Source organism: Hemitrygon akajei, chromosome 11 (assembly GCF_048418815.1).
Source record: "Hemitrygon akajei chromosome 11, sHemAka1.3, whole genome shotgun sequence".
Lineage (NCBI taxonomy): Eukaryota > Metazoa > Chordata > Chondrichthyes > Myliobatiformes > Dasyatidae > Hemitrygon > Hemitrygon akajei.
In genome coordinates this window covers 19,452,807-19,471,443 of record NC_133134.1, presented here as the reverse complement: position 1 = coordinate 19,471,443, position 18,637 = coordinate 19,452,807, and the positions used below count along the sequence as shown (strand labels likewise).

General features: G+C 41.8%; 1 protein-coding gene across 2 annotated transcripts in view; it reads left to right on the top strand.

Moving 5' to 3' along the window:
* LOC140735365 (cytochrome P450 2K1-like) overlaps positions 1 to 17,191 on the top strand; it is a 34,173-nt gene extending 16,982 nt beyond the window's left edge. Inside the window, exons 4-9 of one of the 2 annotated variants that reach the window (XM_073060329.1) lie at positions 2,564 to 2,724; positions 6,308 to 6,481; positions 8,124 to 8,265; positions 8,361 to 8,548; positions 14,463 to 14,604; positions 16,130 to 17,191. In XM_073060329.1, coding sequence (XP_072916430.1) covers positions 2,564 to 2,724; positions 6,308 to 6,481; positions 8,124 to 8,265; positions 8,361 to 8,548; positions 14,463 to 14,604; positions 16,130 to 16,308 — 986 coding nt within the window. In that variant the 3' untranslated portion in view covers positions 16,309 to 17,191. The remainder of the gene's footprint in view (positions 1 to 2,563; positions 2,725 to 6,307; positions 6,482 to 8,123; positions 8,266 to 8,360; positions 8,549 to 14,462; positions 14,605 to 16,129) is intronic. The other variant, XM_073060330.1, reaches the window with a different exon arrangement.
* The last annotated feature ends 1,446 nt before the right edge of the window (positions 17,192 to 18,637 follow it).

Genomic DNA, 18,637 nt, shown 5'->3' with positions numbered 1-18,637 from the left:
ACACAATAAACACTCAAACCCACTTAGATTAACACTATCTTGTACAGAAGGAGGAAGAGGAATAACAGACATAAAAGAATTATACAATGGCCAGATAAAACTTCTGAGGATATACTTTCATCAACAACAACATGATCCAGCACTATATAGAAGCATATGCAATTCTGATAAGAAGTACACACCACTAAACTTAAATGAAAGTACAACCCAGAAAAATGAAGAAATTATCACTAGAGAAGAAAAGGTTAACCAATGGTCAGTATTTAATAGATGCACCTTTAGCAACAATTACAGCCTTGAGTCTGTGTGGATGGGTCTCTTATCAGCTTTGCACATCTGGACACTGCAATTTTCCCTATTCTTCTTTACAAAACTGCTCAAGCTCGGTCAGATTGCATGAAGATTAAGAGTAAACAGCCCTTTTCAAGTCCAGCCACAAAAGCTCATTTAGATTGAGATCTGGACTCTGACTTGGCCATTCAGGACATTAACTTTGTTGTTTTTAAGCCATTCTATAGCTTTGATTTTATGCTTGGGTCATTGTTTTGCTGGAATGCAGATCTTTTCCCAAGTCACAGTTCTTTTGCAGACTGCATCAGGTTTTCCTCTAGGATTGCCCTGTATTTTGCTACATTCATTTTACCCTCTACCTTCACAAGCCTTCCAGGGCCTCCAAGAGTGAAGCAACCCCACAGCATGAGGCAGCCACCACCCTGCTTCACGGTAGGGATGATGTGTCTTTGATGATGTGTGGTGTTCAGCTTACACCAAACATAGACTTTTAGTCTGGTGGCCAAAATGTTCAATTTTGGTTTCATCATAGCATAAAACTTACTTCCAGCTGACTTCAGAGTTTCCCACATGCCTTCTGGCAAACTCTAGCCAAGATTTCATGCGAGCTTTTTTCAACAGTAGCTTTCTCTTTGCCATTCTCCCATAAAGCTGCGACTGGTGAAAGCACCCAGTGAAGCATCCATTTCTTGATGATTGACTTACTGTACTCAAGGGGCAGTCAGTGACTTGGGCATTTTCTTGTTTCCATTTCCTGTCTTGTGCTTTTCAATAACCTTATCGCGGAGTTGCTTGGAGTGTTCTTTTGTTTTCATGGTGTAGTTTTTCCCAGGACACTGACCTGTTGGGTCAGTGACACTGACCTATTAAGTTGGATCTTCCAGGCACAAGTGTATTTTTGCTGCAATCAATTGCAACACCTTGACTGCACACAGGTCTCCAAACATACCGTAGATGTCGGATTATAAGCCGCTACTTTTTTCCCACATTTTGAACAGCTTTGAACACTGCGGCCTTTACTACGGTGCGGCTAATGCATGATTTTTTTCATGCCGCCAAAAACATTTTGCCTCGTAACAGTAGACCAATAAAATTGATGAGTAGTTCACAGAGGTCCAATGAAATTGTACGATAAATCAAGCGCACTTTCAGAATTAAATTATTGTAAATCAGTCATTTGTACTCACCCTCATCAACATGGAAAACACTCGAAGAAAAGCATTGTGCTGACTTTATGGCAGTTATTTAGTTTATAATATTTTCGCTTAGTAATTCATTTGTTAGTTAAAGTTAGAAGTGTTTTAACTATATTTGTTTTCTGTACTACATCGCGGGATGCTATGACATCACACCCGGTTTCGCCGCGTCTTGTGGGAAAAATACCAGTTTGCGATAAACGGGAAGGAGGGAGCGAGCACATTACGCGAGCGGCATTAGATCTGAGCATACGCTACTTTTAAGTTAAAGGCGATCAATAACTTTTCCTGGTAGGCTGCAGTATATATATTTTTTTACCAGTCGTTAGGAGATATTGGAATGTTGTTCAGTAAAAAAGTATACGCAACGTATATTTAAAAGTAGCCGCGTTACAGGCACGGTTCGAAAAAAAGCATTTGCAATATGTATTTGTTTATGTTACCATATGGATTTAATTAAAAGTTAAAAAATCCTCACGTGTAATATCTTTCTGTGTAAATATCTCATATTACAACGTGGGACACCTGCGGCCGAAAATCCGGTGCGGCCTGTACAAGTACAAAATTGATTTTCTTTCTAAAATTAGAGCCAGCGGCTTTTAATCAGGTGCGCTCTGTAGTCCGGAATCTACGGGAGATCTCCATTTAACTAATTATATGACTTCTACAACCATTTGGCTGCACCAGTGATGATTTGGTGAACCACATTAAAGGGGGCGAATACTTATGCAATCAATTATTTTGAGTTTCTTATTTGTAATTAATTTAGGCCACTTTGTAGAGATCTCTTTTCACTTTGACATACAAGAGTCTTTTTGTGTTGATCAGTGTAAAAAAAAACAAATTAAATCCACTGTGATTCAATGTTCCAAAACAATAAAACATGAAAGATTCCAAGGGAAGGGGGTGAATAATTTTTATAGGCACTGATCGTAACATGTAGAAATCAATAAGTGAAAAACACCAGAAATATGCTGAATTAAAAGAGGAAATTGAAAGACTATTGAGGATACTTAATAAAAAGTCAAATAGTATTCAGCATTTCAGTAATTTGTGAATGATCTGTGTTTCTGCAGGCCAAGAATTTAATCCAACCATTCAGATAAATGCTGCTGTGGGCAATATCATCTGTTCCATAATTTTTGGTCATAGATTTGATTATGATGACCAAACATTCATCTTTTTGATAAAGAAAGTGGATGAAAATACTCAGCTTGTTGGTTCTCCAATGGTTCAGGTAAATAAGTCTATAAGACTATAAGACAGAGGAGCAGAATTAGGCCATTTGACCCATCAAGTCTGCTCCACTATTCAATCACGGCTGATCCTTTATCCCCTCCTCAGCCTCATTCCCCAGTCTTCTCCCCAGAACCTTTGATGCCATGGTAAATCAAGAACCTATTAAGCTCTGCCTTAAATACACCCAACGGCCTGGCCTCCACAGCTGCCCGTGGTACTAAATTCCACAAATTCACCACCCTCTGGCTAAAATCTCATTGTTCACCAGAAGTGCAAATGCACATTCAGTGCCATTACCTGTACATCTGGTTGTTAATGGAAATATCTGATCACCCAATCATGTGACAGCAACTCAATGCAAAAAAAACGTGCAGACATGGTCAAAAGTTTCAGTTGTTGTTCAGACCAAATATCAGAATGGGGGAAACGTTACTTTGACCGTGTAATGATTATTGGTGCCATATGGGGTGAGTTCAGTATCTCAGAAACTGCTGATCTGTTGGGATTTTCACAGTTTCCGGAGTTTACAGAGAATGGTGCAAAAAAATAAAGAAGAAACATCTAGTGACAGCGGTTCTGTGGGCAAGAATGCCTTGTTAATGAGAGAGGTCAGAGGAGGATTGGCAGACCGGTCCAAGCTGACAGGAAGGCAACAGTAACTCAAATAACCACACATGGCAACAGTGGTGTGCAGAAGAGCATCTCTGAACACACACATCGAACTTTGAATTGGAAGTACTGCAGCATCAGAAGACCATGAGCATACACTCTATCAGGTGCGGGAGCTGCCCAATAAAGTGGCTACTGAGTCTATTTCAATTGTAGTTTATTTGCAAAAAGTCCCAGCAGATATTTTTGGGATTTGCAAGTACCTGCCCTTCAATTCATGAACAAAGCAACTTATATAGTCGACCAGTGAATCTGTGACAGAGAAATGTTCTCCATTGATCTATCAGTAAACCACCGTCGTGTACCATCCAGTGGTTCCACACATGGCCTTTGGACTCTGTGGATCCGTCCTTTCAGACATACATTCCTGCTCAGAACAACTGTGGTAATAAACACCTATCAACAACTGTAATTAAAATCAAGGATCAACTTTATTTGCCATTCACACAGTCGTGTGCGAAAATCCGAAGCCAAATATGTAGCTACAGTGCCTAAGACTTTTGCACAGTACTGCGTATTGGTTAAAGTAAAAAGGTGGCGGGGAATCAGAAATAAGAGCACTTAGCTTTGTTTTAGCTCAGTAATATTAAGTGTTGTTTGAAAACTGGGAAGGCATACAGTACCCCCCAGTTATAGATATGTGCCTAAGGGTTTCGCACAGTGCTGTACATTTGCATGTATTAGGAACTTGCTGTGATGGGTTTGTAAGACATGCAACTAAAAGAGCAGCAACATTTAACAAAATAAAGAATAAAAAATATGTAAAGAATAAAGTTAAAGTAAAAATATGAGATAAAATGTTCATAAATGCATAAACACCAGCATGTATTTTCAATGTAAACAGCATTATAACAAGTGGTTTAAGGTGTTTAATGTGCAGTGCAGTGATGGGGGTAATAGATAGAGGAAGGTAGGGGTGGTCTGACTGGAATGGTTGATCAGATTAACTACCTGGGTGAAGAAATGTTTCAGATGGCATGACATTTTTGTTTCAATAGCCTTACAGCACTTTGCTGAAGGGAGATTTTGGAAAAGTTATTTTGCTGAGTGGGTAGAGCCTGCAATGATTTTTCTAAAACACCTAATTTGACATTTTTAACGATTTGTTGCCATTTCTCTAATCCATGTAGATTTTTGGTATTGATTATCAATTGCTTGTTTTGATGTTGATAGCATTGAATAGAACTTTATTGCCATTGCTCAAGATGAGATTACAGTGCTACTCCAGCCCATGCAAAACAGATATTTACAATGAATGTGATATGGCTTAATTTGTTAAAAACAATCCCATATTTACATGCAACAAGTGATTTTGATAGTCCATAACACTCCAATACCATTGTTAAGCTGGGGTGCAGCATTATTCAGCTGCAGAAAACCCTCGGGAAGAAGCTGTTTTTCAGTCTTACTGTCTTACCTGAGAGTTTTCATGTCTCCTACCAGATGGCAGGAAATTGAACCGACAGTGTTCAGGATGGGTTGGGTCTTTAGTGAGGTTATGAGCATGCCGTTGGCATTTGGAGTTGTAGATTGTCTCCAAGTCCAGTAGCTGAGTGATGTGCTGAGCCACACTAATCACTCGTTGGAATGGTGTGTGATCAGTTTTGCTGCAGCTAGAGTACGACACTGCGATTCTGTATGTCAGTATGCTCTCTATCACACTTTGATAAAAGTTGCCCAGCAATGTTTGGAGCAGATTAGCTCTCCAGAAGCACCTCAGGTAATATAGTCACTATTATAGAGTCATAGAAAAGAACAGGATCAGCAACAGGCCCTTTGGCCCATCTAGTCCATGCTGAGCCATTGAAACGGCCTACCATGTTCCTCAGTGCCCTCCCATTCACCATGCAATACCTACCCTGGTTGGTCCTACCAAAGTGCAACACCTCGCACTTGTCTGCATTAAATTCCATCTGTCATTTTTCAGCGGATTTTTTTCCATTTGGTCCAGATCCCCCTGCAAGCCGTGGTGGTCTTCCTCACTATCCACTGTGCCTTCCCTACTATCATAGTTGTGTTGACGGACCAAGACAGCTTCTCAGTGATGTTTATCCAAAAACACCTGAAGCTGGAATCCCTTTCCACTAGCTCACCATTTATGAATAACAGGGCTTGTTTGGCCAGTACCTCTTGCCCTCCTGAAGTCAATTATCATATTTTGTTTCCTTGGTGTCGAGTGATCAGTTGTAGTTCCTGCACCAATCAGACAGAGTTTCAGCACCTCCTGTCTGGCATTGCTTGTGATTAGGCCAATCACAGTCATGTCATCTAGAAATTTGATGACTGAGTTTGCAGCATGAGCAGGAGTGCAGGGATAGGTGAAGAGAGAGTGGAGAAGGGAGTTCAGTGCATACCTCTGTGGGGCACTTGTATTCAGGGTTGGGGGTGGGGTGTTGATGTTTACTTGCCTAGTTTCACCATCTGGGAAAGATTAGTGAAGAAGTTCAAAATCTAGTTAGACCTACATGCGAAGACCTACATTGTGGAGCTTGACAGCGCTTGTTTGATAGTGTTTTGTTAAAGGCAGAGTTGTAATTAACCAAAACTATCCTGATGTAGGTGCCTTTGTGACCTTAGTGTTCCAACACAGTATGAAGGGTGACCGAATTGGCATCTTTAGTTGAATTATTGACCTTGTAGACAAACTGATTCTGGTTCAGGATAACCGGCATGACATCCTTGATGTGGGACATGACCAATCTTCCCAAGCACTTGGCAACTATGGGAGTGAGTGCCACTGGTCTGTGGTCATAAGAACATGGTGCCACTGACGTCCCAGGGATTAGTATGACAGTGGCTGCTTTGAAGCATGCTGCAAACATAGCCAGGGACAGCGAGAAGTTGTAAATATCCATCAGAACTTCCTTCTATTTCAGAACAATAATACTGATAGCAATGTTTTTACATTACAGCTTTACAATGCTCTTCCCATTCTGGGATTTCTACCCGGTTCACACAAGAAAATGTGGAAAAATCAAACATTGATTTTGCGGTTTATCAAAGAATTCATAACCAAGAACTACCAGACACTGGATGCAAATGATCCAAGGAGCTTGCTTGATGTGTTCATGTTAAAGCAGCAGCAAGTATGCTCCACACCAGCTCATAGTTTGCATGTTACCTTTTTTATAGAATTCCAGAGTTATTGAAGTACTTTGAATTTAATCCCTCAGGACTATAGTGGGATGCAAACTCCTTTCTCTAAGCACCTGTATTCTAAAGGGAGGATGAGGTAACCATGGCTGACAGAGAAGTCAAAGCCACCAGCAGCATGGAAAGTGTCAGGGGGTAGAAGTGAGGATTAATAAAGAGAAGACGCTTGGGAAGCTGAGAGGCTTGAAGGTAGATAAGACATCTGGATCTGATGGATGACACCCCAGGGCTCGGGAAGAGCTAGCTGAGGAGCTTATGGAGGCATTACTAGTGATATTTCAAAAGTCACTGCATTCTGAAATGGTTCTGGCGGACTGAAAAATTGCAAAACTCACTCCAATATTTAAGAAGGGTAAGAGGCAAAAGTCAAGAAATTATAGTTCAGTTAACCTGACTACAGAGGTTGGTAAGATGCCAGAGTCCATTATTAAAGGTAAGGTTGCTTAAAAAGATAAAATCCCATGGTATTACATGATTGATACTAGCATGGATAAATGATTGGCTGATAATAGGAGGCAAAGAGTGCGAATAAAAAGGGTGTTTTGTGTTTGGCTGCTGGTGAGTAGTGGAGCTCTGTGGGGGATGGTGTTGGGACCACTTATTTCACATTATACATCAATGATCTGCATGACAGAATTGATGGCTTTATGAAGATATGTGGAGGGACATGTAGTGAGATGAAGCAGGAAGCCTTCAGAAGGACTTGGGCATATTAGGAGAATGGGCAAAGAAGTGGCAGAAGGAATACAGTGTAGGAAAATGTACTTTTTTTTAGAAGAAATAAAAGCTTAAACTCTTTTCTAAATGGGGAGAAAATTCAGAAATCAGAGGTGCAAAGTGACTTGGGAGTCCTTATACAGGAGTCCTCAAATGTCAACTTGCAGGTTGAGTTGGTAGTAAGGAAGGCAAATGCAATGGTGGCATTCACTTCTTGGGGGCTAGAGTGGAAGTGCAAGAATATAATGCTGAGGCTTTATAAGGCATTGCTCAGACCGCACTTGGAGCATTGTGAGCAGTTTTACTCCCTTATCTAAGAAAGGATGTTCAGGAACTGAAGAGGGCTCCAGAAGAAGTTCACAAGAATTATTCTGGGAATGAAAGGGTTCACACATGAGGAGCGTTTGATGGCTCCAGGCCTGTATTTTTTGGAAGAATGAGGGGATCTCATTGAAATCTGTTGAATATTTGGAAATGAAAATATATTGACAGTGTGGTTGTAAAGAGGATGATTCCTATAGTTCCTATATTGGTGGCGGGGGTGCGGGGTTCTAGGACCAGAAGGTCCAGCTTCAGAACACAAATAACAGTGATGAAAAGTAACTTATTCAACCAGAGGGTGGTAAATTTGTGAAATTCTTTACCATAGTTGGTTGTGGTTGCCACATCATTTAGTATATTTGAAGCATAGGTTAATAGCTTCTTGATTAAGTAGAGTGTCAAAGGTTATAGAGGGAAAGTAGCAGAATGGGGTTGAGAGGGTTAATAAATTCATCATGATGGAATAGTGGAGAAGTCTTGATGGGCCAAATGGCCTAATTCTGCATGTGTATGTTATGTTCTTATCATCTTTTACAGGAATCAGGTAACCCAAATACATATTTCCATGAAACCAACTTGGTATTCACAATAATCGACCTGTTTGGTGCTGGAATAGAGACAACTTCAACCACCCTTCGTTGGGCTATGCTATTGATGATGAAATATCCACAGATTCAGGGTGAGGAGCATCTGATTGATGACTGTTTGTCCTCATGTGAGAATCTGGGCTCTAATCCTGCTGCTGAGTGCATTAACCATTTCCTTGTGTTCCAGAAAAAGTCCACGATGAAATCAACACCATGATTGGTTCTGAACGGTTCCCCAGAACTGAAGATCGGAAAAAATTGCCGTACACCGATGCAGTGATCCACGAAATCCAGAGGTTTGCTAACATTGTGCCATTGAATGTCATGCACTCAACAACAGAGGATGTGAACTTCAAAGGATATTTCCTTCCAAAGGTACATGAGGTGAAGTGAGTGGCTGATTGCTTCTCATATGCCGGCAATTGTTCCATGAAAGTGCAAATGGATTATTTGCAACTAAATTCTTAAAATTTCTGTGTGTAATTTTATATAACATATAAAACTGACATTTTTTGGAAGCATCAAGCGTGGGTCATGGGATGAGATACAGAGGGCAACTTGCAAGAAAATGGACTTTATTTTTTGTTCTAATTGTGTCTCTCTTGTATCATTAACATTTTTGTTGTGAACGTTCTATCTTTGGAAATGTCACTCCACTCTTTCAGAAGGGAAGGAGGTAAAGACAGGAAATTATAGACCAGTTAGCCTGCTTCATTGGTTGGGAAAGTGCTTGAGTCCATTATGAAGGATGATGTTTTGGTGTACATGGAGGCCCATGATACAAAAAAAGGCCGAAATCAACATGGTTTCCTTCAGAGGAAATCTTGCCTGAGAAATCTGTTGGAATTTATAGAGGAACTAACAAGCAGGATGGACAAAGAAGAGACAGTGGATGATGTTTACTTGGATTTTCAGAAGGCCTTTCACAAGGTACTGCACATGTGGCTTCTAAACAAGATATGATCATGGTGAAAATCTTATGATGCTATGTGCTGCAAGCAGGTGACTTATTGCACCTGGGCATACACGTACTTGAACATCTGATGATAATCTCGACCCAAGTCGAAGCCCACACCCTGTCCATGACTGGCAAGGCCCTCCTCACTGTTGAACAGATCTACATGGAATGCTAACACAAGCAAGTAGCATCCATCATCAAAGGCCCCCATCATCCAGGCCATGCTCTCATCTCTCTACTACCATCAGGCGGGATGTTCAGAAGCCATAGGTCCCACACTGCACAGTGCAGGAGCAGTTATTACACTTCAGCCATCAAGCTCCTGAACTGGCATGAATAACTTCAGTCACCACTGCTCAGAACTGATTCTATGACCTACAGGCTCACTTTCAAGGATTCTTTACAACTAATGCTTTCTGTATTATCTTCATTTGCAGTGTTTTTCTTCTTCTTTGTCGGATTTTGACTATGTATAGTTTTTTAAATAAATTTCTGTTATATTTCTTTGTTCTTGTAAATGCGTGCAAGAAAATGAATCTCAAGGTAGTTAATTGTGTAGAAGATGAAGAATGCCCTTAACTCCTGGTGGAGTCATCGGGGCGCCATCATGGCAAGCTTTATGCACCAATCTTTTTTGGTGATTGCTCATCATGTGGTGTTTCTGTAGCATTCTCCAATTGGTTTTTTTTACGTTGAGTTGCTAGCTCGACGCTCAACCCAGCACAGACGGAAAGTGTGCAAGGGAGCCGGCTGGATTCGAACTCAGGAACATTCGCTCCGGAGTCCAGCACTGATGCCACCAGCCGGCCAGCAAATGTGTAACGCCCTGGTAAAGGTTTCACTGCTAACGTTGTAGGGTATTTCATCTGATGGTCTTCCTGTAGAGGCAGAGTTTGTGTTATTGTTAGAGATAACTGGTGCTTAGAAATGTTAGCCATGCAATCAGCAGAGAAGGCTGTGGGAGCAGATTTTTTTGTGCCTGACACCAGTGTGAGCCTTGCTTTTCGTTCAGCGGGAGGTGAAGACAGAAGACGCTGGAGAGAACCGATCATAGGATTCAATCCGGTGGGGATCACTTTTTGATGGAGCAAGGTGCAGGACTCTGCTAAGGATCGGTGAATATGAATTTTGGAAGAGTTGAGCTCCCACCTATCCATATTTGACTGTTAAATTATAATGGGCCCTTTTTTGTTTTCTTTTTCTTTACTAACTCTTAAGTTAATATTCATAAATATACTTTAATTATATGGGGTGTGCAATCTGTTATTTGCTGGCAACGAGCTGTAACAGGGCAGGAAATCACACAGCGTTCACACAAACTGGGCCTTGGGTGGGAGAGATATCCCAATCTCACAGATTTTGCAGGGTGTACACCCTAGACTTGCACAACCAAAGAATGGTGGATTTCTTGGTGCTGAGTTGGGAAACTGCCAGCAAGGGATAAGGAGCTGTTTCCTGAGATACCCAGGAAGAAAGGGGGTTTATACTTTGATACCAACTTGACTTCGAACTTTGAACTTTTGCAGTAAGGCTGAGAGATATAAATGGTATCTGAGGGGAACCTCTCTCACCCAGAGATGGTGAGCAGCTGGAATAAGTGTATGTTGAACTTACTGAGCTATTGGAGTAAGCTTGATTAAGCAGTGATACTTTAAGAAGCTGCTTTACTCAGAACTGACAGCAGAGGTCCGAGCACCTCTAAGAGTCTGGTATGCTGCCTTCAGACACAACAACTTGATTCTCAACATGGACAAGACCAAAGTGATGATGTGGACTTTAGTAAGGTGGAATCTGACCACTTCTCACTGCACATAAACATCTCCTCTGTAAAGTGTTAGGAGCACCAAGTTTCTGGGAGTGCACATAATGGACAATCCTACCTGGTCCCTCAACACCACCTCCGCGTCTCCACTTCCTGAAGAGATTGAGGCCAGTGAGGCTCCTCCTCCATTCTAATGAATGTTTACAGAAGCACCATTCGAGGGTGCCCTGACCAACTCCATCACTGTCTGCTACAGGAATTGCAAGGCGTCTGACTGCAACTCCCTACAGAGGGTTGCGAGAACTGCTGAGAAGATCGTTGTGGTCTCTCTTGCACTCATCAGAGATATTTATCATATGCAGGGGCCTATAAAGATCGACATGGATCTGAAACTACTGAACTCCCCGTCACAACCCAGGTCTCATCACACATGAAGTGCCAGCAGGGTTATACTTTTTAGCTTGTGTCATAACTGTACCTTATTATTTCTTAATTTAATTGTGGAAATATAATTTGTGTTATGTGTGCGAATTTTCTGTACTGAGTTGTGCAGCTTGGTCCAGAAGAACATAATTTCATTTGGTTAAATGACAATAAACTGAACTTGAACTTGAAGTTTAAGATAAGTGAGTGACAGAGAGGAAATTTCAGAGGTCAGTGCTTTGCCAGGGAAGGTGTTAGGGATAAACTCCCACTACCACTACCTTATAAATGCTCCCCATGGCATGCATCTCAAATAGGCTCTAACAATCAAGTCCAGCTCCTGGCCTTCAAGTGTGGCTTAGCTACCGTCCTGGTGAAAATGTTTCTACTGGCAGCAGAAAGGGAAAAGGTGGGTTTCTGGCACCTTAAAACCAGCCGCTTCGGGCAGATGGGGCTTATCGGCCGTGCTTGGCAGCTCATCTAGGAGAAGAAAACATCTGATTTCAAACCTTCACTGCCTTGGAGCTATGCCCACTCAGGGGGAAGAGATGGAATCCATAAGACAGTTGTGCATTGAGTTCAGCACTGCCTGGCAACCCCTGCGATGCCACTAGTGCCAGACTGGATTGGTGTCTGCCATTCCTTTGGATTTTGTAGTGTATTGTGTTGTGAGGAGAGGCCGCTGATAGCGCAAAATTGCAGTCAACAGGATGAGTTGCAATGTAAAAGGTGGACAAAATCAAAAGGTGGACAGCAGAGCAGCAATGGCTGAAATTTACGGAAGCAATATGGCAGGCACAGGATATATACATCCCAAAGACGAAAAAGCATTCTCGGGCCAAAATTACACCATCGTAGCTAACAAGAGAATCAAAACCAACAGAAAAGCCAAAGAAAGGGTATATAATGGAGCAAAAATTAGTGGTTAGAGGATTTGGGAAGCTTTTAAAAACCAACAGAAGGCAAGAAAGATAAGTCATTAGGAAGGTAGAGATGGAATACAAAAGTGAGCTAGCCAGTAATATTAAAGAGGATACCAAAAGTTTCTTCAGATACATAAAGTGTAAAAGAGAGCTGAGATTGGATATGGGTCCCTGGAAAGTGATGCTGGAGAGGTAGTAACAGTGCACAAGGAAATGGCAGACAAACTAAATGAATATTTTGCATTAGTCTTCACTATGGAAGCCACTGTCAGTATGTTGGAAGTTCCAGGTGTCAGGGGTCATGAAGTGTGTGGTTGCTATTATGAGACAGAAAGTTCTTAGGAAACTGAAATGTCTGAAGGTAGCTAAGTCACCTGATGGTGAACATCCCAGAGTTCAGAAAAGCTGGCTGAAGAGATCACGCAGGCATTAGTAATGATCTTTCAAGAATCATTAGATTCTGAAATGGTTCTGAATGACTGGAAAACTGCAAATGTCACTCCACTCTTCAAGAAGGGAGAGAGGCAGAAGAAAGAAAACCATAAACCAGTTTGTCTGATCTTGGTGGCAGCAAAGATGTTGGAGTGGATTATTAAGGATGAGGTCTCAGGGTACTTGGAAGCACATGATAAGATAGGCCTTAGAGAGCATAGTTCCTCAAGGGAAAGTCTTGCCTGACAAATCTGTTGGAATTCTTTGAAGAAATAACAAGCACGATATAGAAAGGAGAATCGGTTGATGTTGTGTACAAGTTAAGAGCCCATGGTATCACAGAAAAAATTGTAGCATGGATAAAGCAGTGGCTGATTGGCAGTTGGCAAAGAGTGGGAATAAAAGGAGTCTTTCCTGGTTGCAGCCAGTGACTAGTAGCGTTCCACAGGGTCTGTGTTGGGACCGATACTTTAAGAAGCTGCTTTATTTAGGACTGTATGTCAATGATCTGGATGATGGAACTGATGGTTTTGCTGCAAAGTTTGCAGACAAGAAAAAGGTAGTTGGAGGGGCAGTTTGAGGAAGTAGAAAGGTTACAGAAGGACTTAGATTAGGAGAATTGGCAAAAAAGTGCGAGATGGAATACAATGTCGGGAAGTGTATGGTTATGCACTTTGCTAAAAGAAACGAAAGGGTTGACTCTTTTCTAAATGAAGAGAAAATACAAAAAAAAACTGACAGGTAAATGGATTTGGGAGTCCTTGTGCAGGATTCCCTAAATGTTAATTTGCAGGTTGTGTCTGTGGTGAGGAAGGCAAATGCAATGTCAGCATTCATTTCAAGAGGACTAAGTACAAAAGCAAGTATGTAGTGTTAAGATTTTATAAAGCATGGTGAGGCCTCACTTGGAGGATTGTGTGCACTTTTGGGCCCCTTATCTTAGAAAGGATGTGCTGAAACTGGAAAGAGTTCAAAGGAAGTTCACGGAAATGATTCCAGGATTGAATGGGTTGTCATATGAAGAATGTTTGATGACTCTGGACCTGTATTCACTGGAATTCAGAAGAATAAAGGGTGACCTAATTGAAACCTATGAGATGGTGAAAGGCCTGGATAGGGTGGATGTGGAGAAGATGTTTCCTTACAGTAGGAAAGGCTAAGACCAGAGGACACGGCCTCAGAATAGAGGGTTGTCCTTTTAGAACAGAGATAAGGAGGAATTTTTTTCTCCAGAGAGTGGTGAATCTTTGGAATTCTTTGCCACAGGCAGCTGTGGAGGCCAAGTCTTCATGTATATTTAAGGCAGGTTGATAGATTCTTGATTGTCCAGGACATGAAGGAATATGAGGAGAAGGCTGGAGATTGGGACTGAGAGGAAAATCGGATCAGCCGTGATAAAATGGTGGAGCAGACTCGATGGGCCAAATGGCCTAATTCTGCTCCTATATCTTATGGTCTTTGGATTGATCAGCTGTGTGGGGCAGGAGAGCCTGCTACTTGGGCAATAGCTTTCTCTCCACATCATACTGCCCTGACCAGCGTATCACACAGACAGCTAGGATACAACATCCATGGTTGACCCTGACCAATGGAGGGCCTCAGAATGCACTGAAGATAGGGACACAGTTGATCTTCGCTGAGTGAAGGACATTGGAGATCTGTTAGAGGTACAAATGTACAGTACCTGAAGTGTGGAATAGTTGCCAAGTTTGTTAATTCTGTTCTAGTGAAATACTTTCAGTGATAATTCTCAAAGGGAATAACAACCTAATTTATAAATTACTTTCTTAGGGCACACCAGTGATCCCTTTGCTAACATCGGTGCTGTATGACAAAACTGAATGGGAAAACCCAAATAACTTCAACCCTTCCAACTTTCTGGATGCTGATGGGAAGTTTGTAAAGAGAGATGCCTTTACTCCTTTTTCTATGGGTAAGAAGTTTAAATTACTGGATTGTAGGTTATTGGGATTTCTCCTCTGACCTTGACCCATTTGTAGGAAGGAATGTTTATATCAGATGGTAAAGCAAACATAAGTGGATGGTAGGAAGTAAGTCATAGTCATTGAGCATGGAAGCAGGCCATTCTGTCCACTATTCTATGCCAACCACTGTGCTCCAATCAGTATCAATCACATCTTCCAGAACTTGGAACTTCTATCTTCTATTCAATATCAGTGATCATCCAGATGCTTCTTAAATGCTGTCAACAGCTCTGCTTCTGCTACTGTCTCAGGCAGTGATCCTGTCTATACCCCTCAGTTTTATAAACTGCAATCATACACTCTGTGGCCGCTTTATTAAATACACCAGCTCGTTAATTCAAAATTCTAATTAGCCAGTCATATGGCAGCAACTCAATGTGTAGAAGCAAACAGACATGGTCAAGAGGTTCAGTTGTTGTTCAGAACAAATATCAGAATGGAGAAGAAATGTGACCTAAATGACTTTGTCAGAGGAATGATTGTTGGCACCAGACAGGGTGGTTTGAATATCTCAAACTACTGACCTCCTGCGATTTCATGCTCAACAATCTCCAGAGTTTGCAGAGAATGGTGTGAGAAACGAAAAGCATCGGTGACTGACAGTTCAGTGGGAAGAAATGACTTGTAGTTCTCAGAGGAGAAAGGCCAGACTGGTTTAAGCTATCAGAAAGGCAACAAGAACTCAAATAACCATGTGTTTCACCACTGGTGTGCAGAAGAACACCTCTGAACGTACATGTTGAACTGGGAAGTGGATGGACTACAACAGCAGAAGACAATGAACATACACCCAGGAGCTACTTAATAAAGTGGCCACTGAGTGTAGATTCATGGTGTTACACAGCACAGAAACACATCTCCTCTTATACTGCCTCACTCAAGGGAAAACTATCAAACCTTTCCTCATGACCGAAGTGCTTCTTCCAGGGGACATCCCAGAGATGTCCTCAGTACTCACATTGTGAAAGAAAATCAGGTTATTGTGGAAATACTCAGTAGGTCAATCAGCATCAATGATGGGTGTATGAAAGTTAACCTTTCAGCTAATGTCTTTTGGTGGAACTAGGAATACTTGAGAAGCAATGGTTGAAGTTGCAGAGAAGTGGGGATGCCTCCAGACGATGAAGGGAATGTCCATGACAGTGTGAAGGTCAAGAGAAACTAAAGACAAAGATGAGGGTGGTGCTGGCTGAGTGAGTGACAAAGACACACAGGAAGGGAGGCAGATAATCTGACGAGAGGAGGTGAATAAGGATAGCACAATATGGCCAGAACGAAGGGAAACACAGGATGGTTGGAAATCTAAACAAAAGAGAAAGCAGAGACCATACAGCAAGCCAGGCAGATCTGTAGAGAGAGGAATACTGTTAACTTGCATTCCCATTATAAAATGCTACTGTTCAGTGTCTTGGGGTGAGGGTGAATTACTCTGGTTTTTGAAAATTGACATTGTTCTGCCACTCTGTTTTGCAGGACGCAGGGCCTGTGCGGGGGAGACCCTGGCCAAAATGGAGCTTTTCCTGTTCTTTACCATCCTGATACAAAGGTTCAGGTTTCAAGTCCCACCGAACGTTACTAATCTGGAGCTTACATCTGGTGTGGGCTTCATCTCATGCCCAAAATACCAAAACGTGTGTGCAGTCCATCGCTGATGCAAACACATCATTTCACGACTTGTCTTGTTTTATCTCCTTTTCATTATTTTTGTAACCCTCTTATCAGAGCTCATATACAAACTTAGCTCATTAGCAAACTCTGCTAATAGCCACGTGACTCAGTAATGAGAAGGCCACCTTTCATAAGCAACACACGTTTGAGGGTTGGTATGATTTCAGGTTCAACCAAACAGGATTCAGATTCAGATTCAGTTTGTTATCATTTAGAAACCACAAATGCAATGCAGTTAAAAAATGAGACAACGTTCCTCCAGAATGATATCACAAAAGCATATGACAAAACAGACTACACCAGAAAATCCACATAACATTTGGCAATCCCCAATCCAGAGTCCGGAGAGGCTACTGCGTATTAATATCACGCTACCATCTTAGCGCGTTCCCCGGAAAGGAGCTCCAAATACACCAGACAAAACAAGACCAAAAACTAAAGCTACAAGACCTGCACAAAACCACTTAGTTACAACAGTGCAAACAATAGCATAATTGATTAAAAAAAAAGACCATGGGCACAGTAAAAATAGTCCAAAGATGTTAAAGGACTATAAGTTCAAAAGAAATCACCACACAGTTTCCACAAGTCCCCAGGGTCCCAACAGACTCACCATCCCACACCAGCGGCAGAAGGGAATACCCCCTTTTGTATGGATATTCATAATTAAGGGACATGGGTTGTCGTGAATGCTGTGTAAAATACTACCTAGGCACAATTTTTCGTAGCCAAGAAATGACAGATCATGCACCGCATAAAATTAGAAAGTAAGTATATTTAGCACATTGTCAACATTAACAAATAGTTACTGAAAAAAGTAAAATAAAAATAAAAGGGTCCATGACAATTAAACCAGTCCAATATGCACTTAAGCGTTGGATCTCATTTCTGGAGTAGTCGGAGTTGTATCATTTTACAAATGCACTGGGTCCATGGTCTGCATCAAAAGCACCTGCCACATTCTGAACGTTCTTCAAAGACCATCTTAAATGAACTAGCTCTCTCAGGAGCTTTTGCCCTTCCTCCTCGGAGACATTCACTTGTATGATGTACTTCTTACAGTAGAGACTCTCCTTCCAACGGCATTCTGCAGCACCTTCCCTTGTGCCCTGCTTGGCAGGTACCACCAAAAGACCCCAAACCAGACTACTGTCCTTCAGACCCAAAATGCCGGAGGAACTCAGCAGGCCAGGCAGCACCTGTGCAAAGGAGTAAACAGCTGACGTTTCTGGCCAAGACATCGACTGTTTACTCTTTTCCATAGATGCTGCCTGGCCTGATGAGTTCCTCCAGCATTTTGTGTGAGTGGCTTGGATTTCTGGTATTTGTATATTTTCTCATCATTTTCATCTACTGTCCTTCAGAGATCTGATCCTGCTCAGCTCTCCCGAATCTTCCGCGGGGCAGAAAGTTGCAATTCACTGACACAACATTCCTAAGTTGGACAACATGGCTCCTTCTCTTTAGCCAAAGCCAAAGCGCACTCTCCTGCTTTTACAAAAAACTGCTAAAGTAAAATACCTCGCAGCATAGCAGTAAAGATCTTAACCAGAACACTATACTTTAATAATCAGAACAAAAATGAGTTTCTTTATGTGGAATGTGCTATTTGTCAGCGGGCTAAATTATGAAGAAGCAATCTATAGTAGCTTCCTAATCTCAGAGCATAATCCTGCAAGTTCCAAAGATTAGAAACATAGAAAACCTACAGCACAATACAGGCCCTTCGGCCCACAATGCTGTGCCGAACATGTACTTACTTGAGAAATTACCTAGGGTTACCCATAGCCTCTATTTTTCTAAGCTCCATGTACCTATCCAGGAATCTTTTAAAAGAACCACCTCCACCACCACTGCCGGCAGCCCATTCCACGCACTCACCACTCTGTACGTAAAAAACTTACCCCTGACATCTCCTCTGTACCTACTTACAAGCACCTTAAAACTGTGCCCTCTCATACTAGCAACTTCAGCCCTGGGAAAAAGCCTCTGACTATCCATACAATCAATGCCTCTCATCAGTTTATACACCTCTATCAGGTCACCTCTCATCCTCCATCACTCCAAGGAGAAAAGGCCAAGTTCACTCAATCTATTCTCATAAGGCATGCTCCCCAATCCAGGCAACATCCTTGTAAATCTCCTCTGCACCCTTTCTATAGTTTCCACATCCTTCCTATAGTGAGGCAACAAGAACTGAGCACAGTACTCCAAAAGGGGTTTGACCAGGGTCCTATATAGCTGCAACATTACCTCTCGGCTCTTAAAATCAATCCCACGGTTGATGAAGGCCAATGCACCGTATGCCTTCTT